The 24,686-nt window shown below is 36.8% G+C and overlaps 1 protein-coding gene across 2 annotated transcripts in view; it reads left to right on the plus strand.

Annotated features, from left to right (window-relative positions):
- Positions 1-24,686, plus strand: part of WDPCP (WD repeat containing planar cell polarity effector) — a 371,882-nt gene that overhangs the window by 158,566 nt on the left and 188,630 nt on the right. For both annotated transcript variants that reach the window (XM_081264390.1, XM_081264391.1), the window contains exons 11-12: positions 12,989-13,598; positions 23,566-23,754. In XM_081264390.1, coding sequence (XP_081120516.1) covers positions 12,989-13,598; positions 23,566-23,754 — 799 coding nt within the window. The remainder of the gene's footprint in view (positions 1-12,988; positions 13,599-23,565; positions 23,755-24,686) is intronic.

Genomic DNA, 24,686 nt, shown 5'->3' on the forward strand with positions numbered 1-24,686 from the left:
AGATACCAGTCCACTTTTCCTTTCGATTAAAAATATTAATATTACATTTAAGTAACATTTAGGTATAATTTTGCTGTTCTTGATTGACTTAAACTTTTGCATTCAGGTTCTCTACCATGTAAATTAAATTAATTATAAACATTTTCTTATACAGCTTATTGTCATATGTATTTATTTTTTCTCCTTGTTTATTTTATTATGGTACATGACACATTTATCATGGTGGTATGCAAATTTATTATTTTTATAGACTGAAGTGTTTCTTTCATTCTAATAATATCATGTCTTTAAAAAAATCACATAATTAAGTACAAATTTAAATGAATTTAAAATCATGAAATTAAATATGAAATGTGTATGAAATGTGTCTTATTTAAAATATATTCAGTCAATAGTGCTTATTGAGCCATTACCACATGCCAAGCATAGTGTTAAATATCATAAATAAGTGAAATCCTTTTAATATTAACTTCCAAGCCACATCTTTTCTATATTTAAAATTATCTCCCACATTTTTAGTTGGCGCTTATGAAAGTATCATCCATAAATTCTCAGTAACCAAATATGCATTTTATTTAGTATCAGTGTCCTTCATTTTTCCTGTTATCTGCTATCCTTGCCAAAGAATTCAGTGTTTTCTCTTTAGGAGCAACAATAATGTTTAGTAATTATTGAGGGTACTCTGTTTCAGACCTGCATATTAGTTATAACTCAAAAAGCTCAGAGGTCTTTATTGTCAAGACAACATTCAGGCCCTGTTAATGTGCTTCTACTGTGCAGTGTTGTTTGTGGCAGTTACAAGAGTCAGGTCCAACTTAGAATTAAATTCTGAACCCAGGTATATAAAATACTTTAAACATACAGGTATTTTGGATATCGGTGCTAACATCATATCATTATAATAACAGCCATATAAACTTGACCTTGTTCATTCCAGGCACAATACAACCTTCAAAAAATTACATGCAAAATCATAGCAGAAACTGATATCAAATTAGCAATATTTTTTATATTTGTAAAATTTTTGTTTTGAGGAGATAATTTAGTTTTATCTGGTCCATTTTAGGGACAGTTTTACATTTACATTTGTGGAGCACACCCTTTATTTTCAGTATAACTCAATAAATCCAAGAATGAAGGATCTTTAAAAGAAGCTAGCTCATTAAGACCCTTTTTCCAAACTTCCTCAGTTATACAAAGCATAGTTGTCTTTTAGTGTTCACTATCCAGGCAAAACTAGTTCAGCACAAGCTTCTTTACTGCCCCCAAATTAATAGGCCCCATTGTCATTTGCATCATCTGTCTCTTGGGTCCCTTCCCCTTTTTCTCATTCTTCTTTCCTATGTGGAGATCCCTCCACCACTTTTAGATTTCTGAATGCCCTGAAAGTCTCATTCTTTCTCTCTAATCATATGGAAGAAAAGCTGATTCAGTCATGTAAACCTATAAATTACCTGTACTTGCTCGCCTGAAAAACCTGCAGAGACCTGGGTGTTTTAGAATCAGATTGAAACTGTAACTATATCATTTATTAACTTTGAGACCAAGAACAACTTATAGTTATCTCTCTAACCCTTATTATATCTAGAATATAGATTATAATACCTAACTTTGAGGTATTGAAAGGATTAAATAAGTACAACACCTTCTTTTCCTATTATTATAGGTGGGGCTACTGAGTTACTCTTTTCTGAAACTTGTGTTTCAAGTACTTTTTAATCTTTAAACTTTTATGGTATCTTTTTTTTCTATGCTAGAATGGAACCCATGATTTTGATAAGCTAGTCAAATGCCCTACTATACCCCCAATCCCTGATATATTTTTTAATTATACCATGCAAGACATTTTCCTCCCTTAAATGAATATCATCTAATTAAAATCACACAGACATTTAGGAAGACATCAAACCATCCTCTGACCTTGGTTACCTTTTTAGAGTAATCTGGGATTGACAGTATCGGAAAGGGGGGTATATGTAACAGCCCATGGTCTGTCTCCCCTTTTCCCTTTTTCCTTGTGAAACTACTGAAGCATTAGAGAGGATCTCACAAACATTTGGAAACAAGGAAGCCTAGGAACCTTCTCCCTGAACCTTGAGCCTAACTTGTTCTTGGCTAAGATGCCAACTGGCTGGGCCTCTCCATTTAGATTGTCCCTTTGTGAGAACAGACTCTACTCAATATTCCCTGGCTTCTCGATTTTCTTGATTTCCTTCAGTTTAAATACTCAGTATACCCTGAGGGTTCTTTTATAAAACTTAAAGCTTTTGGAAGTATATTTCAACCACAATTACAGAATTTTACTTAAATTCATAGTTTTTAAAAGCTTATTATATTCTACCAACAGTTTTTGACTTGCTGCTACACAATACAGAAAAGTATAAAATACACAAGATAGTTTATTCTTTTAAGCTGACACTGAAAAATGATGATGTATGACTAAACATCAGAAGCAAATAGAGGGCCAGGGCTGGGGCTCAGCAGCAGTACACTTGTCTGGCATGTGTGAGGCACTGGGTTTGATTCTCAGCACCACATATAAATAAATAAAATAAAGGTCTATCAACAACTAAAAAAATATTTTAAAAAAATAAGAAGCAAATAGAAGGCTAAATGTCACAAGAAAGGCATTGGTTAAGTTGGGGCTGGGCAAGGGATTTGAAGGGGGATTAAAGGAAGGAGAGATGCCACAAATCTGTGAGGAATCCAGAAAACTGGTATACTTTTATATCTTTAAGGGTAAGTATGCTTGGTAGGAATAATAAGTGAGTTGGTAGGAAAAAGTGAGTTGGAAGGGAACCTTGAATGCCCTGCTGGTCTACAAGCTACTACACCATGTTTTCCCCACCCCTCAAATTCCATTTCCACTATTCTCTTCCTTTCTTCCCATTCTCTAGCCATATTGGGTAAGGGTTTTAGAGCTTCTACTTAGAATCTGTTTCCTCTGCCTGGAGCTCTCTTCTCTTAGAGAAATGGTTCACCCCTTTGAAGGTCATATTTATTGGGAAGACCTACCCTGACTTCTCTGTATCATGCCCCCTTTCCCTACTTCTGCTGCCCCCCACACCTTTTTGCTTTATTTAACTTCATAATACTTAGGAAGTACATATACAAGGTATTGAAATGTGCTTACTTGTTAATTATTGCCTTCTCTCTCACTATTATAGTGTGAATGGGAAACGGAAATGCTATCCCCAAATATGGCACTTTAGCCCCCTGACTATTTTAAGCTGAAAGAAATTGAAAAAAAAAAAAAAACAGTAGAAAGCAGCAAAGATTTCTGTGGCCTTTTCTTTCTTTGACCTTCTCCTATCTTTCTTCCCCAGTCATAAAATGAATTCTTTGATCTACCTCCCTTGAAACTAGGGTACAAGACCCACCTGTGACATTTGTCCTACCCACTTAAAGGAATGAAGACCTAGAGACACAAAGAAAAATCAGAACAAATGGTCCTTGCAAAGTTCCCTTCAGTATATTACCATAGGCCATATCTGCTTTTTATCCAATCATATTTCTATACCACTGTTCATTTTCATCATCTGTAAGCATAAAATTTAGTTTTTCCTGGGTCTTCATATGTGAAGTTTCCTGTGTCACCTAAAACTGGTTAAATAATTTAGTTTTGCCCCCTCTTGATATTTTGTCTTGTATTATAGAGATATCAGTAATGAACCTCCCAAAGGTTAGGAAGAGATACTACTTTTTCTCCCATTCAAGTGTGTGTGCTCCCTGAGAGAAACACTTACTCACTGCTATATCCCTAGGACCAGTCCCTGGTACAAATATTTATTTGAACACATATTTATTGGACAAAAGAGAAAATGAGTGCAGGAAATGGATATGGATATAGATCCCACAGTAGTTGCATTCTAGGCAAGGGAATACACATTTAATTTATTAGGGGGTTTTCATTGAAAGGTAGGACAGGGGAGTGAAAACAAAAGCATTTATTTTAAGAATATTAAGTTGCTGGGCTGGGGTTGTGGTTCAGTGGTAGAGTGCTTGCCTCACATGTGCAAGGTCCTGGGTTTGATCCTCAGCACCATATAAAAATAAATAAAGTGAAGGTATTGTGTCCAACTACAACTAAAAAATAAATATTAAAACAATTAAGTTGCTGATGATGTGCAAAATAGATTTTTTTAAAAAGTCATTTCAGCTCCCATTCCCCTCCCCAATTCAACACTCTGTAAGATAGTTAACTTTCCATTTTGAATTTTTTTGACTCATAATAAATTACTATAATTGTACAATGAATTCTCTTTGTCTGCTTCCCCCCCCAAATGATTGTGACATATAGGCAAATGACATTCATGCATTACTATTAACTGAGGGACAGACCTCAGCCAAATTTAATCATATGTTAAATGTACTTTTTTGATGGTGAGCAGTTCTATAATATTTTATCCCACATGTTATTTAATTTTCTATATCTGATTTTGAATTTTTTTAACAAAGTATTTAAAATATCCTCTTTAATACTATTCTCCTGGCTATTGACCACCTGTCATTTATATATTAATAAAATAAATGACCGATTTTTTTAATTTGTTTGTTCTACATTGATGTTTCTTATAGGCAGGTAACCTTTCCCTTCTGTACTAAAGATGACTTTAAAATTTTACTTCACCAGTATTATTTACTATTTATTGATCATTTTTCTACTGGACCTTTATTTTACTCATTTATTTATATGCGGTGCAGAAAACTGAACCCAGTGCCTCCTTCTTGCTAGGCAAGCGCTCTACCACTGAGCCACAACCCCAGACCCAGCAATATTTTTTGGGGTAGCAAAATAATTCTATGAGACTGTTAATAGAATTCTAAATTTTTCCCCTTTGCCTACCCAGCCCTACTAATTAGAAATATATTTCTGGTAAATAACTTATTGATCATTCCAAATATAGGAAGGATGGAGGTGGAACATAACTAATTCTTTTTTTTTTAATTATTTTATTGTTGGTTGTTCAAAACATTACATAGTTCTTAATATACCATATTTCACAGATTGATTCAAGTGGGTTATGAACTCCCATTTTTACCCCGTATACAGATTGCTGTGTCACATCAGTTACATTTCCATTGATTTACAAATTGCCTTTCTAGTGACTGATGTATTCTGCTGTCTATCCCATTCTCCACTGTCCCCCCTCCCCTCCCCTCCCCTCCCCTCCCCTTCTCTCTCTCCATCCCCTCTACTATAAATCGTTTCTTCCACTTATATAATTTTTCTCCTACTCCTCCTTTCCTCTTATATGTAATTGTGTATAACCCTGAGGCTCACCTTCCAATTCCATGCAATTTCCCTTAACTCTCACTTTCCCTCCCGCCTATCATCCCTGTTTAATGTTAATCTTCTTCTCCAGCTCTTCGTCTCTACCCTGTCCTTGGTTACTCCCCTTATATCAAAGAAGACATTTGACATTTGTTTTTTAAGGATTGGCTAGCTTCACTTAGCATAATCTGCTCTAATGCCATCCATTTCCCTCCAAATTCTATGATTTTGTCATTTCTTATTGCAGAGTAATACTCCATTGTGTATAAATGCCACATTTTTTTAATCCATTCATCTATTGAAGGGCTTCTAGGTTGGTTCCACAATCTTGCTATCGTGAATTGTGCTGCTATGAACATCGATATAGCAGTGTCCCTGTAGCATGCTCTTATTAGGTCTTTAGGGAATAGACCGAGAAGGGGAATAGCTGGGTCAAATGGTGGTTCCATTCCCAGCTTTCCAAGAAATCTCCATACTGCTTTCCAAATTGGCTGCACCATTTTGCAGTCCCACCAACAATGAACAAGTGTACCCATTTCCCCGCATCCTCGCCAGCACTTGTTGTTGTTGGACTTCTTAATGGCTGCCAATCTTACTGGAGTGAGATGGTATCTTAGGGTGGTTTTGATTTGCATTTCTCTGACTGCTAGAGATGGTGAGCATTTTTTCATGTACTTGTTGATTGATTGTATGTCCTCCTCTGAGAAGTGTCTGTTCAGGTCCTTGGCCCATTTGTTGATTGGGTTATTTGTTATCTTATTATCTAATTTTTTGAGTTCTTTATATACTCTGGATATTAGGGCTCTATCTGAAGTGTGTGGAGTAAAGATTTGTTCCCAGGATGTAGGCTCCCTGTTTATCTCTCTTATTGTTTCTTTTGTTGAGAGAAAACTTTTTAGTTTGAGTAAGTCCCATTTGTTGATTCTAGTTATTAACTCTTGCGCTTAGGGTGTCCTATTGAGGAATTTGGAGCCTGACCCCACAGTATGTAGATCATAGCCGACTTTTTCTTCTATCAGACACCGTGTCTCTGATTTAATATTGAGCTCCTTGATCCATTTTGAGTTAACTTTTGTGCATGGCGAGAGAAAGGGATTCAGTTTCATTTTGATGCAAATGGATTTCCAATTTTCCCAGCACCATTTGTTGAAGATGCTATCCTTCCTCCATTGCATGCTTTTAGCCCCTTTATCAAATATAAGATAGTTGTAGTTTTGTGGATTGGTTACTGTGTCTTCTATTCTGTACCATTGGTCCACTCGCCTGTTTTGGTACCAGTACCATGCTGTTTTTGTTACTATTGCTCTGTAGTATAGTTTCAAGTCTGGTATCGCTATACCGCCTGATTCACACTTCCTGCTTAGCATTGTTTTTGCTATTCTGGGTCTTTTATTATTCCATATGAATTTCATGATTGTTTTATCTATTTCTACAAGAAATGCTGTTGGGATTTTGATTGGGATAGCATTGAACTTATAGAGAACTTTTGGTAATATCGCCATTTTGATGATGTTAGTTCTGCCTATCCATGAACAGGGTATATTTTTCCATCTTCTGAGGTCTTCTTCTATGTCTCTTTTTAGGGTTCTGTAGTTTTCATTGTATAGGTCTTTCACCTCTTTTGTTAGGTTGATTCCCAGGTATTTTATTTTTTGGGGGGATATTGTGAATGGAGTAGTTGTCCTCATTTCCGTTTCAGAGGATTTGTCGCTGATATACAGGAATGCATTTGATTTATGCGTGTTGATTTTATATCCTGCCACTTTGCTGAATTCATTTATTAACTCTAATAGTTTCTTTGTAGACCCTTTTGGGTCTGTTAGGTATAGAATCATATCGTCTGCAAATAGTGATAATTTAAGTTCTTCTTTTCCTATTTTTATGCCTTTAATTTCTTTCGTCTGTCTAATTGCTCTGGCCAGTGTTTCGAGGACTATGTTGAACAGAAGTGGTGAGAGAGGGCATCCCTATCTTGTTCCAGATTTTAGAGGGAATGCCTTCAATTTTTCTCCATTCAGAATGATGCTGGCCTGTGGCTTATCATAGATTGCTTTAACAATGTTGAGGTATGATCCTGTTATCCCTAGTTTTTCTAGAGTTTTGAACATAAAGGGATGCTGTACTTTGTCGAATGCCTTTTCTGCATCTATCGAGATGATCATATGGTTCTTATTTTTAAGTCTATTGATGTGGTGAATAACATTTATTGATTTCCGTATATTGAACCAGCCTTCAATCCCAGGGATGAATCCTACTTGATCATGGTGTATAATTTTTTTGATACGATTTTGAATCCGATTCGCCAGGATTTTATTGAGGATTTTTGCATCTAGGTTCATTAGAGATATTGGTCTGTAGTTTTCTTTCTTTGAAGTGTCTCTGTCTGGTTTAGGTATCAGGGTGATGTTGGCCTCGTAGAATGTCTTTGGAAGTTCTCCCTCTTTTTCTATTTCCTGAAATAGCTTGAAAAGTATTGGTGTTAGTTCCTCTTTAAAGGTTTTGTAAAACTCTGCTGTATACCCATCCGGTCCTGGGCTTAACTTAGTTGGTAGTCTTTTGATGGTTTCTTCTATTTCCTCTATTGTTATTGGTCTGTTTAGGCTGTCTATATCTTCCTGACGCAATCTGGGCAGATCATATGACTTAAGAAATTTATCGATGCCTTCACTATCTTCTATTTTATTGGAGTATAAGGATTCAAAGTAATTTCTGATTATCTTCTGTATTTCTGAAGTGTCTGTTGTGATATTGCCTTTTTCATCCCGTATGCTAGTAATTTGGGTTCTCTCTCTTCTTCTCTTCGTTAGCATGGCTAAGGGTCTGTCAATTTTATTTATTTTTTCAAAGAACCAACTTTTGGTTTTGTCAATTTTTTCAATTGTTTCTTTTGTTTCGATTTCATTAATTTCAGCTCTGATTTTAATTATTTCTTGCCTTCTACTTCTTTTGCTGTTATTTTGCTCTTCTTTTTCTAGGATTTTGAGATGATATATGAGATCGTTTATTTGTTGGTTTTTTCTTTTTTTAAGGAATGCGCTCCAAGCAATGAATTTTCCTCTTAAAACTGCTTTCAATGTGTCCCATAGATTCCGATACGTTGTGTCAGTGTTTTCATTTATCTCTAAGAATTTTTTAATTTCCTCCTTGATGTCTTCTATGACCCATTGATCATTCAGTAACCTATTGTTCATTCTCCACGTGATGCATGATTTTTCCTTCCTTCTTTTATCGTTGATTTTCAGTTTCATTCCATTATGATCAGATAAGATGCATGGTATTATTTCTACTCCTTTATATTGTCTAAGAGTTGTCCTGTGACATAATATATGATCTATTTTTGAGAAGGATCCATGTGCTGCTGAGAAAAAAGTGTAACTACTTGATGTTGGGTGGTATATTCTATATATGTCAATTAAGTCTAGGTTGTTAATTGTGTTGTTGAGTTCTATAGTTTCCTTATTTAACTTTTGTTTGGAAGATCTGTCCAGTGGTGAGAGAGGTGTGTTGAAGTCTCCCATGATTATTGTATGGTGGTCTATTAGACTCTTGTACTTGAGAAGAGTTTGCTTGATGAACGTAGCTGCACCATTGTTTGGGGCATATATATTTATGATTGTTATGTCTTGTTGGTGTATGGTTCCCTTGAGCAGTATGCAGTGTCCCTCTTTATCCTTTTTGATTAATTTTGGCTTGAAATCTATTTTGTTTGATATGAGTATGGACACTCCTGCTTGTTTCCGCAGTCCATATGAGTGGAATGATTTTTCCCAGCCTTTCACCTTCAGTCTATGTATATCTTTTCCTATCAAATGCGTCTCCTGTAGGCAACATATTGTTGGATCTTGTTTTGTGATCCATTCGACTAGCCTGTGTCTCTTAATTGGTGAGTTTAAGCCATTAACATTTAGGGTTATTATTGAGATTTGGTTTGTTCCTTTAGTCATATTTGTTTATTTATGTTACTAAACCTGATTAGTTTTCCTCTTTGATTACTTTCCCCCCTTTACTGTCCTACCTCCCACTGTTGGTTTTCAATGTTATTTTCAGTTTCCTCTTCCTGTAATGTTTTGCCCAGGATTTTTTGAAGAGATGGTTTTCTAGCTGTGAATTCTTTTAACTTTTGTTTATCGTGAAAGGTTTTAATTTCATCTTCCATCCTGAAGCTTAATTTTGCCGGATACACGATTCTTGGTTGGAGCCCATTTTCTTTCAGTGTTTGAAAAATGTTATTCCAGGATCTTCTAGCTTTCAGAGTCTGTGTTGAGAGATCAGCTGTTATCCTGATTGGTTTGCCCCTAAATGTAATCTGCTTTCTTTCTCTTGTAGCTTTTAAAATTCTCTCCTTATTCTGTATGTTGGGCATCTTCATTATAATGTGTCTAGGTGTGGATCTCTTATGATTTTGCACTTTTGGCGTCCTGTAGGCTTCTAGGATATGGGATTCTGTTTCATTCTTCAAGTCTGGGAAGTTTTCTCGTATTATTTCATTGAATAGATTGTTCATTCCTCTGGTTTGGAGCTCTGTGCCCTCCTGTATCCCAATGACTCTTAAGTTTGGTCTTTTAATGTTATCCCATATTTCTTGAATGTTCTGCTCATGGTTTCTTAGCAGTCTTGCTGAACTGTCTATGTTCTTCTCAAGTTGAAATACTTTGTCTTCATTGTCTGATGTTCTATCTTCTAAGTGATCTATTCTGCTGGTAGTATTGTCAATTGAGGTTTTAAGTTGGTTTATTGCTTCCTGCATTTCTAGGATTTCTATTTGTTTGTTTTTTATTACTTCTAACTCCCTGTGAAATTGATCTTTTACTTCCTGGATTTGTTTCTGTAGTTCCTTGTCAATGTGATCTTTCATTGTCTGATTTTGCTGTCTCATGTCTTCCTTGAGAGTCCAGATCATCTGAAGCATGTATATCCTGAACTCTTTATCTGACATTCCATCTGTTGCAGCTATTACCTCTTCTAGAGTTGAGTTGACCTGCATTGCTTGTGGTGCTTTCTTTCCTTGTCTTTTCATGTTGCTTGCATTTCTTTCTGCTTGGTGAAACTGTTGTGTTTTTGAAATTTTTCCCCGTTTATTTATGTTGCTCTTGTATATTTGGGATATCTCTCTTGTAGGGCGGGTAGTGGCTGTGATCCTCCTCTAATCAGGGTGATCTATCCACTACGCTGGTTGGTCGTAGGTCTGCCCGCCCTGCGGGCACGGGTGGCTGCTCTACTCTGTCCCCACTCCAATTGCGGTGACGTTCCTACCACGTCCTCGGATCGTTGGTCCTGATCCGGATGTGGGCAGCAGCTCTTCTCCACCCCTACTCCAATTGATGTGACGTGTCTACCACGCTGGTTGGCCTCCAAGCCTGTTCCGCTGGTGGGTCTCAGATCTGCCCACCCTGCGGGCCTGGGTGGCAGTTCTGCTCAACCCCCACTCCCAGTGGGGGTACCTAACTGCCTCTCCAACGGGTCTCTGGGCTCCTTCCGGACGCTGGCGGCGGCTCTGTTCAATCCCCACTCCAACCAGTGTGACGTGACTGCCTCGATGCTACTCGTCCACCACACTGGCAGGCTGCCAAGCCTGTCCTGCCAGTGGGACGCAGGACTGCCTACCTTGCAGGATCAGACGGCGGCTCTTCACGGCCTCCACTCCAAGTGGGTTGACTTGGCTACCCTGCCGTCGGGTCGCTGGTCCTGTTCCAGGCGTGGGCGGCTACTCTCCTCGGCCCGAGCTGCAGTTGGGGTGTCGCGATACCACACCGGCGGGACCCTTAGCCTGCTCTGGGCACAGGAGGCAGCTCCACTCTGCCCCCCAGACCCCCGCAGGACCCGGACCAAGAAGCAGTCCCTGTAGGATCCCCAACCCTGAGCCAGAGCCGCTTCGGGAGCCAGGAGCCGGTCTCTTCGATCCCCGCCACGTTCTGCTAGGAGCAGGCTCCTCAGGGCAACCGCCGCGGGTTCCCCAATCCCAGGCCAATGCAGCCCCGGGAGCCCAAGCCTGGCCGCACCAGACTCTCCCTGCTCGGTGCCCAAGCCTGGCCGCACCAGACTCTCCCTGCTCGGTGCACGCTCCGCTGGGAGCAGAGTCTAAGACGCACTTCCCGCGGGCTCCCCAGCTCCGGGCCAAAACTGTTCCAGGAGACAGAGTCCCGCTGCCCCTCGTTGCAAGTTTCACTTGTGGCTGGCCTCAGCTCGCGGTCCCCGCAGGCTCCGCGGCCCTGGGCTCAAGCAGCCACAAGAGCCAGAACCCAGCCTCTCCGATCCCTGCCACACTCTGCTCGGAGCAGGCTCCACAGAGGTACCCCAGCCTCAGGCCCAAGCAGCCCCGGGAGCCCGAGCCTGGCAGCTCCAACCTCTCCCAGCTCAGTGTACGCTCAGACAGGGGCAGGGTCAAAGACGCAGTCGCCGCGGGTTCCCTAGCCCGGGGCCAAAACTGTTCCGGGAGTTAGAGCCACGCCACCCCTCAGCGCACAATCCACTTGTACCTGGCCTCCGCCCGGAGTCCCCAAAGATCTCCCGCCCTGGGCCAAAGCAACCCGGGGAACTAGAATCTGGCCGCTCAAAGCCCGGCGCCCGCCTTGCCAGGGGTGAGGCCTGAAGAGTATTCTCCTCAGAGTTTCCAGTCCCGAGCCTGAGCGATCTGTCTGCGCGACGCAGGCAAATACCAGCCTGGAATCACCTGTTCTGTAGTTGAATGAGCTGAGATCAGTAGAAAACAGGGATGATTGCATCAGCTCTCCATGATGGCAGCTGCTGTCCTCCTCCGTGTTCCGACCGGTGTCGGGAATCGAACTGGACCGGTTCTCTCCTCTATTTCAAAGCTGGAACTCAGCACTCAGCGCGGCCAGTGTGCCACTGGCAGGAGCCTGTAGAATCCGCTTCGCTGTAATCCCGCTCTGGTACCTCGCGGCTAATTAACTCGGGCACGTCCCAGACTCCATCCACGGGGCGGTCCGCCGACCAGGTACTGCTTCCCTCCGTGCGGAGAAATCGCCCGCGACCAAGCCCCTGCAGCCGAATCCCACGCGCTGGAAATCTGTCCTCTAGATTCTGGAGCTCCTCAATTTCACTGGGGATTCCCACCAAGGTAGCCTTCAGCCATTTCACCTCGTGTTTCTCCCACACAGTGGCGCAGCGTACTGGTGTGCTGCACTCCCTTCGCCGCCATCTTCCGACCCCTCCATAACTAATTCTTTAAAGTCCTTTATTTATTCTTTTCCTCTTCATTCTCCTCCTCCTTCTTCTTTCTTCAGTACTGGGTATTGAATTCCCGGGTAGTGTACTACTGAGCTACACCACCAGCTCTTTTTATTTTTTAATTGAGACAGCATCTTGCTAAACTGCCCAGCTGGCCTTGATCTTCCTGTCTCCCTTTCCCAAGTAGCTGGGATTGTAGGTGTGTATCACCATACCTGACTTAACTTCTAACTTTTAAAGATACTCTGCAAGCCATATTATTTTTCTAATAGCCTAATTTGTTTGTTTTTATATGTTGTGGGACATTTTTAACTTTAAGTACTTATAGATTTCCCAAAATTAAAGTTAAAATCTTAATAGCTTAATTCTTATTCGTGTACTCTATTTTGGGTGTATATGTGTTGCATATGTCAAGCTGATGGTTACAGTGGAAATTGATGGTCTTTATTGGGTTTCTGGGTTAATATTGGTGGCCTTTAAGTGACATCAACTGACCATCTGATGTTCTTGCTGCATTTCTTACAGGTTCTGAGTTCTGTTCGTACAGAATGGGATCCACTGGATGTTCGCTTTGGCACCAAACAGCTTTATCAGGTGTTTACAGTGGAGCAATCCGTCAGTGTAGACAAAGAGCCCATGGCTGACAGCTGCATCTATGAATGTGTTCGGAACAAAATCCATTGTGTGTCAGTCACCAGAATACCATTAAGATCGAAGGCCATCAGCTGCTGCAGGAGTGTTACTGAAGACAAACTGATTCTGGGCTGTGAAGATTCTTCAGTAGTTCTTTATGAAACTCACCGTAGAGTGACTCTCTTGGCCCAGGCTGAACTTTTGCCTTCATTAATAAGCTGCCACCCAAGTGGTGCCATTCTGCTAGTTGGCAGCAACCAAGGGGAGCTGCAAATTTTTGATATGGCTCTATCCCCTATTAACATCCAGCTCTTGGCTGAAGACCGCTTACCCAGGGAGACTCTGCAATTCAATAAGTTCTTTGATGTTTCCAGCAGTCTTGTTCAAATGCAGTGGATAGCTCCTCTGGTTGTTTCTCAGAAGCCTGAAAATAGACACATCTATGATCTTCTCTTCCTCAGGTTTGACAGAGGACCTTTGGGTGTGCTTTTGTTTAAACTTGGTAAGTCAAGGAAGTTGGTAAGTACAGTGTTATGATAGTGATATTACTAAGGCAACTAAAACTACTTTTGGAATGTAGATTTTTGTTATTTGTAATCCCATAAATATGTTTGCCTTTCAAACAGTTTCTTTAAAAGGCTTTGTGGATCATTTTCTAAATGTCAAATGAATATTAGATATTGAATTTGGAAATTTTATTAATTATCCTTTATGATGATTAAAAAGCCTGAACTTTCACATCTGATACTCTCTGAAATGTCCTATTAAAACACTCCTTAAGAAATAAATATGTGAGTATTTTAAAAGTACTTTCTATATTCATTGAAAAATTCTGTGTTGTAGGAATGTAAAACTTTTTCTGTAAATGTTATGTTAGGTTATCCATATCTTTTGCTTCCCAGCCTGAAATTTTGTGAAACAAATAAAGAAGGCAGATATGTAGTTAGAATTTGCTAAAAATATTTGTGTAACTTTTTGTTTTGTTTCCCTTTTGGATTAAAAACATTCAAAAGGATTTATCATTATTTATAAAACTATATATTAATATAGCATATTTGATCAGGAAACTTTAAAATGAAATCCTCTCATGATGATTCATTTGCTTGTTATAGTTTCATATTACTGGTTATGTCCTAGAATAGCAAAACAACTTTAGGTAGTTTTGTATAATTTAATGTTCTTGAGAGAAACTCACATAGGTTTAAAAAATTTTTGTTTCATATACATTATAGCTACTTAAAAAGTTAGAAAAGTAAATACATTTTTTAAACCTCTTATAAGACTTGACTTCGTGATAAAAATTTGTGATTTACTTTTTTTTTATAGGTGTACTTGTCTCTGAAATTGAACACATGAAATTGATCTAATGAAAATATCTTGATTAATATGAAAGATATGATGCATATAATGTGAGGCCTATTATTTTCCTTCTACAAACTAAAAATGCAAATAAATGCACTCACAATGTTAATATTGTCTAAGAAAAAAAATGTTTGGAATCTCATTTGTTATGAGATAATCCAGTTATACTTTGCCTGACTTCATGTTTAACAGTTGTATGTCTCCATACACAACACTAATTAAAGTGGATGTTTGATGTTTGCACGTCTTGTTAAAACACACACTCTCTTTCTCTTTGTCTCTTCCTCCTTCTCTCTGTCTTTTGCCTGCTTTTTCTCTCCTCTCTCTTGCTCTCATTCCCTCTCACCCTTTAAATTACTCAGTTACCTGTCAAACATAAGGCTGTCTGCCCACATCTACCTGGCTTTTCTTCAGCCCTCCCTTGTGGGCCTACTCACAACAGCTTTGCAAAAAGCACAGCTTTCTCTTCCTATCTCTAGCACATTTGCCTTCTTACTAAAGTAAACAGGCTCTCAGTGTAGGGATTTAGAGGGCTTCCTGCTAATTGCCAGCTTGTAAACTTAATTGGACTGTCTCCCTGGGCACTGTTCCTAAATCAATTAGGCAATGAGTTGGCTGTCACCTCTTTTTCCCCCAAGAAGGTCTCTTGGAAGAGAATTATCCAATAGAAGTCAAACATTCAAATAAAAAGGTGATAACTTCTGCAACTGACATTTATCATTTAAATTTTATTTTCAATATGACTCTTAAGTTTGTAGGATAGGGACAGTGTACAGGATCATTAAGAGAGCTAAATATGGAATTTCTAAGGATTTTTTAAAACTTTCTTATTTTTAATGTATTATAATATTAATATTTCTATCCAATTATTTTTCCTGGGAAGAGTAGATTCCTTGAAATAGTCATTTTCAACTAACAATTTTTTTAAAAGAAAACCCAGTTTAAAGAACAGATTTTTCTCATGATCTGCTACTAAATACATCCAAAAAATTAATATACTTCTTGAATTAACACAGTGCTGATTCTGGGCATCCATGTGGAATTTTCATGTTTAATTCAAGTTACTGCATATGTAAACAGGTAGTTGCATGTGCAGTTCCCCACTAGGGAGCATTTATGAGATTTATCTCAGATGCTTGTTATGCAAGTCTTTGGAAAATTTGACATGAAAGGTGTAGCTTACAATTTAAAATTGTAAAGATAGATCATAGATCATAGTTTAAAATAGAGTGCTGTCATATGTAAACGTGGCAGTCACTGATGCCAATATGCTAAGATTTTTGGAGTTTGACTCTTAGATTAGGTCACTTAGAGTAATATTGAAGGGAAACTCTGTTCCAAGGGTAGAGTTTCCATTCTTAATTCTTACAGTGATTGTACAAAAAATTGGGGGTATTAAAAGGCCATCCCCACTGATATTAGAAGAATTCCAAATACATGTATTCCTCAGGAAGCAGCTGGAAGTGTCATGCTCCTACCGGGAAGCCAAGAAATATTTCTTTATATAAAGCAATAAGTACAGTATTCAGAATTTTTTTATGTGACAGTCAATATCTCATATTTCCACATACATAAACTAAGATTAATTTTAAAAGGAGGAGGACCCAATTATACTACCAGGTTCTTAAAGCTTTTCCGTTTCCATTAGAACCTTTTCTGATATTCATTGCTCTCTTTAAACCCACAAGATCAGCTCTGTCTCCCCTCAACAGAGAATCTCACCTTTTAATTGGCACTTCATTAAGTTTATCTGTTCCTCACCACCCGCCCAACACTTAACTACAGGCACCTGAATCTTTCCCTGGCGATTCAAAGAAAAAGGAGCCCTTCCTCTACTCCATGACCAGTTCCACCACTACTTCTGCTACGGATTCCACATTACCCTTGACACCTTTACCTTGTCACCCTTCCCACCCCCCATGAATTGTGTTTCATTAGCAGATAAACAGGCCCAAACCACATCATGAAAACAAGTTCTTCCTTAAAAATGTTTCCCATTATTGATCAAATGTTCACTTTCCTTTCATAGCCAGAGTCATTGAAACACTGACTTTCCGGGGGCGGGGGTGGTGGTGGTGGTGGCTGGGGTTGTGGCTCAGCAATAGAGCGCTCACTCGCACGGGCGACACCCAAGGTTCCATCCTTAGCTCCATAAATGAATGAATGAATGAATGAATGAATGGTGTGTCAACTACAACTAAAAATATTTTAAAAAGAAAGAAACACTGACTTTCTCAGCTTCCTTTCTTCTCATTCTCTTGTCAGAGCACTGCATCGCGGTTTATGTCTATAGTGTTCTCTTGGAACCACTTTTGGAAAGGTCGCCTGTGGCTTCCTCCAGGATACATTTCTCATGTTACTTGATGGCTTTTCAGTGTTTGATGGTTGCTGACCACTCCCATTGTCATAGAACTCTTATCATATTTGCCTCTTATGACCCTGAATGCAACTTTTCATCACTTTTACACTCTTCTTCTGCCTACTCATGAAAATTTTGGGGCTCTCCAGGGTTCCATTTATAGTTCTTGTCTCATTTTATACAGATTGAGAGTTTATTTTTAAATTAGCTATGTGTTATGGTTTGAATTTCCTCTCCAAACTCATAGTGAGATTTAATTGCCATTGCAACTGTATAAAGATGTGAGATCTTTAAGAGGTGATTAGGTCAGGAAGGTTCTGCCCTTGTGAATGGATTAATGCCATTATTGAGGGAGTAGGCTCATTTATTTCAGAGAGTATTTGTTATCAGTTCAATTCCCACCCTTTCTCTCTGTCTTGTGCATGCTCAGTTGTCCTTCCACAATGTTATAACACATCAAGAAAGCCTTATCATATGCAGTCCTTTGATCTTGATCTTGAACTTGCCAGCCTTAAGTACTGTGAGCTAAATAAGCTTCTTTTGTTTATAATTTATCTAGTCAATAATATTCAATTATAGTAGCAGAAATGGTCCAAGATGCTTCTAATTCTCTAACTCCAGCCCAGATGACTACTGACTCCATATCTGTACATTTACCTATTTTAATAGATACTATTTCAACCTCATTGTGTGCAGATGTGAAGTTATCATCTTTCTCCCCAAACCTGCTTATCTTCTTGTATTTTGCAAGTTAGAATGATTCAGATGGAACCTCCAAGTCAGAAATCATCATAAAATCTTCCCTCACCCCTAATGTAATGGACCTCCCTCAATGTTAATGTTAGTAACAAAGTCCTATCAATTCTGCCTTCTAAATACTGTCAAAGGCATCTCATTCTGTTCAGCCTCACTGTCATTACCTGAATCTAGACCTCCCTTGTATAATTGTGATCAAGTAGAGGCCCTCTGTCTGCATCTTTTGCCTACCCTTCCTACTTTCCAGTTAATTCCCTGAACTGCACTGAAATTATTATTCTAACAGTGCAACTTTTGACGTGGCTGATCCAGCCAAAATACTCCAGTGATGGATCAACCCTCATCTGCCTCTTGGGTTTCATCCCCCGAGCTCTGCTGCACTATAGCTTTCCAGCCAAGCCTACTCACCCCTTCCATTGTGGTGGCAATAGTATTCCATCTGTGTGGAGTGACCCTACAGTGTCCTCATGCAGCCTGCAAAGTTGAGAAAAGGTTACTTGTTCAAGTGATAATATTCAATGAAGTATAATTGAAGTTAACATCTTTCTTCTTATACAATTTTGAAAATCACAGGTAGTATGTGAGTATATGTGTGTTTATGTCTGTCATACTCCCTAAAAGGAAAGGAGTATGATTTTTCTCTTAGAAACTTTATAAGTGTATTTTCTTCAAAAGTTATTTTTAATTAGATATTTCAAAGTTATACTTTACCCAAGAGACAATTGACATTAGTTTATTGCTAGAAAGAAATGTTGGGTACTTTATTAAATACCAGTCTTAAAATTGAATCTTATATTTTTTGAAATAAACTTTTATTACCAATAGAATTCTACTTTGATGAAGAATGTTTAAAAATAAAGTTTATTGAGGTATAATCTAATAAATAAAAATTTATTTGTATAGTTTAATAAGTTTAAATGTATGCAATGCCATGATTACCACCATAATCAAGGTACTGAACATTTCCGTCATCCCAAAAAATTCTCCGAAAGCCCTTTGTCATTAATCTCCATCTCTCTCAAATCTGACAAACAGTACTTTTTGTCAATATGAACTAGATTTGTTTTTTATAGAATTTCACAGAAATAGGATCATACAGTAGATCTTACTTTGCATTTTTATATTATCACTCAGCATTAATCTGTGAGAGTCTTCCATATTATTATGTGTATCTTATAAGTTTTTCTTATCTTACTGAGTAGTCTTCCATGATGCAGACATACCATAACTTTCTTATCCTGTCAAATACTGATTGACACAGGTGTAAGCTTAAAGGACTAAAAATTATATGTACTTTCATGTACAAATATTTGTATGGACACATTTCCATTTTTCTTGGGGAAAACCTAGAAGTATACAATATTTAGGTCATATACTACTTTAAAAGAAATGACCTTTTTATAAAGTGATTATACCATTAATATGTTGTTATGGTTTGCATATGAGCTGTCCCCCCAGAGCTCATGTGTGATTCAATGCAAGAAGGTTTAGAGGAGAAATAATCATTTGGGTTTATAGCCTTAACCTAATCAGTGAATTAATCTCCTGGTAGGGATTAACTGAGTGGTAATTGAAGTGTAAGGTGTAGCTAGAGGAAGTGGGAATTGGGGTGTAGCTGTGGGGTATATATTTGTATTTGGCCAGTGGAGTCTCTGCTATCTGATCATTATGTAGCCTCTTGCCTCTGCCACATTCTTCTGCCATGATGTTGCACCTCACCTGAAGCCCTGAGGAATGGAGTTGGCCTTCTATGCACTAAGACCTCTGAAACCATGAGCCCTCAAATAAACATTTCTTCCTCTACAATTGTTCTGGGCAGATCTTTTATAACAGTGGCGAAAAAGCTTACTAAAACATGTCCATCAGCAATTTATGGACACGCTGGTTGCTCCACATAGTCACTAACACTTGACATTAATGGCCTTTTAAATTTTCGTCACTCTAGTGAGTGTGAGGTAGTTGATGACTATTGGAGCTGAACATCTTTTCATATATTTATTGCTGTATATTTTCTCTGATGGAAGTATATCCTCAAATCTTTTGCCCAAATTTAATTAGATGGTTACTTAATGATTTATTAGAGTTCTAATACATATTCTGAATAAAAAGCTTTTGTAGGACACTTATGAATATTTTCTTCTAGTTTATAGTTTACTTTTCATTTTCTTAACAGTATGGTTTGAGTTGTAGAAGTTTTTAACTTTAATGAAGTTCAATTTGTAAACTTCCTTATTTTATGGCTTTTGCTCTTCATGTCCTATCTAAGAATACTATCCCAAGTTCACAAAGATTTTGTTTTGTTTTGTTTTAGAAGTGTTATGGTTTTAGCTCTTAAATTTAGGTTTCTGCTCTATTTCAAGTAAATATTTTGCATATGATAAAGTTATGGGTTGAGGTTAATTCTTTATTATGAATACTCAGCTGTTCCAGCACCATTTGCTGGAAAGAGTATTTTTTTCTCACATTGAATTACCTTGACCATATGTGTGTGTATGTTTATGATGAGTCTGTTCTCTTCCTCTGAGCTGCGTATCTATACTTAAGCGTAGTGTCTTGCTTACTGTGATTTTACAGGAAATCCTGAAATCAGATACTGTTAGTTCTCTCATTTTGTTGTTCTTTTTCATATTGTTTTAGCTACTCTAGATCCTTTGCATCTCTATATAAATTTTAAAACTGGCTTAGCAGTTTCTACAAGAAGACCTACTAGGATGTTGATTTACTTTGTGTTGAATCTATATATCAATTTGAGTAGGAATACAAATTAATAATATTTAGTTTCTTTCCATTTATTTAGGTATTCATTAATTTTTTCTGCAATATTTTATAGTTTTAAACATAAAGATCTTGTAATACTATGTTAAATTTATCTTTAAGTATTTCATGTTTTTGAAAGATGTTGTAATAGTATTTTTAATTGTAGTTTTTAATCATTTTGCTGGGATTATGTAGAAATCAATTTTTAAAATATTGACCATGTGTTCTGGAACCCAGTTAAACTCATTCTTAGTTGCTATAACTTTTGTGTAGATTCCTTAGGATTTTCTTCATAAATGATCATGACAACTGGATTAAAAATCTATTTACATTTTATCTAATCTGTATGCTTTTATTTCATTTTACTCACTTTTTACACTAGCTATGACATCAAGTACAGTATTAAATAGAAGTACTAAGAGATGACATCCTTGCTTTGTTTCCTGTCTTAGATGGAAAACATTCAGTCTTTCACTCTACCTATGATATTACTTGGTTGAGGAATTCCTCTTCCATTTATAGGCTTCTATGATGTATTATCTTCAGTGAATTTTGAAACTTTTTCAAGTGCTTTTTCTGTATTTGTTAAAATAAGTATGTTTTTTTCTTTTTAATATGGTCATGTGGTGAATATATTGATTGGTTTTAAGATGCTTAAGTGATCTTACATTTGTGGAATAAATGTTGTTTATGACATCTTTTTTATATATTTTTGGATTTGCTAATATTTTGCTAAGGAATCTTATGCTTATTTGTGAGGATATTGAAGTATTATTTTCTTTTAATGTCTGTCATTTTTAGAGCTGGTATAGTGATAATCTCATAAATTGAAGAGTATTTGTTTCTTTTGTATTTTGGATTATGCAGAGTACATATTTTCTTTTAATGTTTGATAGAATTCATCAATAAAGGCATCTGGACATATGCAGAGTTAAAGGTGTGTGTGTGTGTGTGTGTGTGTGTGTGTGTGTGTGTGTGTAAAGGTTGTTTTTTTTAAAAAAACCAATGAATTGAAATTTAAATAATATAAAACCATTCAAGCCATCTATTCTTTCTTTTTGGAAGAAAAGGTGCTAGAGATCAAACACCAAGGTCTCTGAGCTACAATCCTAGCCCCTGTTTGTTCTTGAGTGAAGTTTGACATTTTGGGTCTTTCAAGGAATCCATTCAATTTAAGCTATATTTACATAAATTTACTCATACTCTTTACCTATTTTTAAATGCCTGTAGTTATATAGCTCTTATTTTTGTTATTGATAATTGTATCATCTCTTTTTCTCAGTTTACTAATTTTTTTCCAAAGAGAAAGCTTTCAAGTTTATTTGATTTTTACTGTTCTTCATTATTTTCTATGTATTAGCTTTATTATTTTCTTCTTTCTATTTACATTGGATTTAATTTGTTCTTTTTTCCCTAGGTTCTTAATGCGGACACTTGGATTATTGAGCTTAGATCTTTCTTCTTTTCTAACTGAAACACTTAGAAATTTTCCTTTAAAAACCATAGCTACATTTCACAAAGTTTTTTATGTTATATTTCTATTTAATTCAATTCAACATAATGTCTAATATAATTTGTGATTTTTTGACCCATAGGTTATTCAAATATTTGGGAATTTTCCAGATAGCTTTCTGTTATAGATATCTAATTTATTTCTCTTATGGTTAGAGAACATAACCTGTTCATGATTTCAAAACTTTGAAATGTATTAAAGTTTCTTTTATTATTTAGAATATGCTCAGCTTGGTTAATATTCAGTGGGCCCTCAAAAAGAATGTGTATTTCATTGTTGGGTAAAGTGTTTTTTATGAATGTCAGATGAAATTCATTGATAGTGTTTTTCAAGTATTTTTTATTTTTCCTGAATTTCTGTTTACATGATCTCTTGATTTATAAAAGCAGTACTGAAATATCTAACCATAATTACATATTTTAATTTTTTTTCTTTTTAGTTCTGTCATGTTTTGCTTTATTATTTCAGAGCTCAGTTATTAGGTGTACTTAAGAATTGTTATGTTTCTTCATAAATTTTGAGCCCTTTATTATAAGGGTAAGAATTCTAGGTTAATTTATTTTTTAATTCTCAGTACTTTAAAAATGTCTTCCTGTTGTTTTCTAGCTTGCATAATTTTACATGCAAAGTCTGGAATCATTCTTTGTTTCTCTGTACATCCTGTGCATCTTTTTCCCTCATTTTTTTTTTAAATTTTGTTGTCTTTGAACTATTTGATCACAATTATGTTAGCTCTCCCCACCCCCAACAGATCAGTTCTTTCTCTTGCTATTCATAGATGTGTTGCTTAGGGATAGAATCAACAAATCTCAGGTATTTTCAGCTTCCTGCAAAAGTTCTCTGCATTAATATCTACTGCCAAGTAGCCACCTTGATTTATGAGGACTTCCAGTGCTTGACTGCAGGCTCATGGAGACTTTAGGATAGTTATATTGTTGATTGTACCAGCACAAAAGGAATAGTAAAGTTTTACTGCTTAGTATAGTTAGGGCAATTCCCCAGATTCCCTATCAAGTTGAGTCCTGTTAGATATAACACAAATTTTTATTTTGATGGGACTTGAAGTTAGTGTGAAGAATTTCAGCATCTTTCTCATTAACTAATTAAAAAAAATCCTACAACCTGTAAATAGCCCAGTTAAGTGATGATGATAGTAATAAAAAGAATTGCAATAATATTTTATAATACTTTATAGCTTACAAAGTAATTTCACACACATATTCTCATTTAGCTTTATGATTATTAGTACTGAAAAGCTATTGTAGAATTGCTAAAGTCAGTAAACATTGGCTAAAGAAAAAAAGATTTTATAGCTAGCCATTTTCAAAAGATGAAAAACAAAACAGAAACATGCTTTAAAGCCCTAGTATTTATTGTCATTTAACGCTCAGAAATTGTTAGTTTCAAATGAGATCAGTCTTTTAAAAGACAATTAAAAAAGACCAGAACAGACAGCTTCCCCTGAACTTTTCTTTTTATGTTCTTGGTCCTCTAGAATTAAAAGTAAATTTTCTTTCATTTTAAAAGGATAAATGTGTTCCTGTTGTACCAAGATGTTTTATAGAAAATATTGGTTGAGAAGGGGATTAGTCCCATATTCTAGCACTTAATGCAAGAAATATTTAATGTTTTTAAAAGTTTTTTCCTTTATAGGAAAGTTAAGTCTGTTTTTGTTATTCTGTATTTTAAAAGATTTACCTAGTTTTATATATTTTGTGGCAGGCATCCTCACTCAGGGACAACTGGGCCTAGTAGATATTGTCTTCCAGTACATTCATTGTGATGAGATCTATGAAGCAATAAACATCCTGAGCAGTATGAACTGGGACACCCTGGGCCAGCAGTGCTTTATCAGCATGAGTGCCATCGTGAACCATCTCCTTAGACAAAGACTTACTCCAGAGAGAGAAGGTCAGACCTGAATATGTTTCACAAATTGGTTTTGTATATACATGAAGTACTTTTTTTGAGTTAGATGTTTTAAGACATTTTTGAGTGTTGTTATTGGAGATTGAAAGACAAAAATGTTAATTCTCTATTAAAACTGAAAGGATTAGATAGCAGATAATTGCTCCCATGTAGTACTTACTATGTGGTATTTGTCAACATAAAGAACAACTTTTCTGTATAGCTTGTGTTGGAACTCACAATGCAGTCATTGTACAATTCAGTCTAAGTGTGAAATATGCTCAGATTTCAAACTTTGATCAGCAATTTCATGTACTCTCTTGGTCTGTAGACAAAGGGCCTCAAACAAAGGCCTTTATTACTCCTTCATATTAGACATCAATATTATTTTCCTCACATCCAAGTCCTCTGTCCAGACAATAGTCATTAACACTCACTTTTTGTGTGTGTCAGAATTGTATTGCAGAATTGCTCCTTCTTGTTTTCAATCTTCAAACTTGTGCTTTTGACACCTCTGTCCTTTCTGTCTGCTGGATTTTTCCTACCTTTAACTTTGCCCATAGGGATACTAGATGTTTATTGTTAAAAAGAAAAAAAAACAAACAAGATATGTCACCTACAATAATGATAATAAATCTTTTATGAGGTATTCATTTATGTAATATAAATTGCATCAAAAATTTGCAACTTCATTTACATCTTTGTGATAAGCATTAATATTAATGGTGGGAAATCATGGCCAACAAGAAATTGACCATAAGTAATAAGACAGGAAATTAGGAAAAACAGATATGTCAAAAGGTCCTTTACATTTTCTTTCTTACTATTTTCTGTGCATTTTTATAGATTTTCTTACTACATTGTTATTACATTTCCAAAGTAAGCAAGTTTTATTTTGATAGTGTTCTGTGGTTAATTTTCATCTTAGGAGTTTT

This window comes from Spermophilus citellus (genome assembly GCF_964194105.1).
Source record: "Spermophilus citellus genome assembly, chromosome: 13".
Classification (NCBI taxonomy): domain Eukaryota; kingdom Metazoa; phylum Chordata; class Mammalia; order Rodentia; family Sciuridae; genus Spermophilus; species Spermophilus citellus.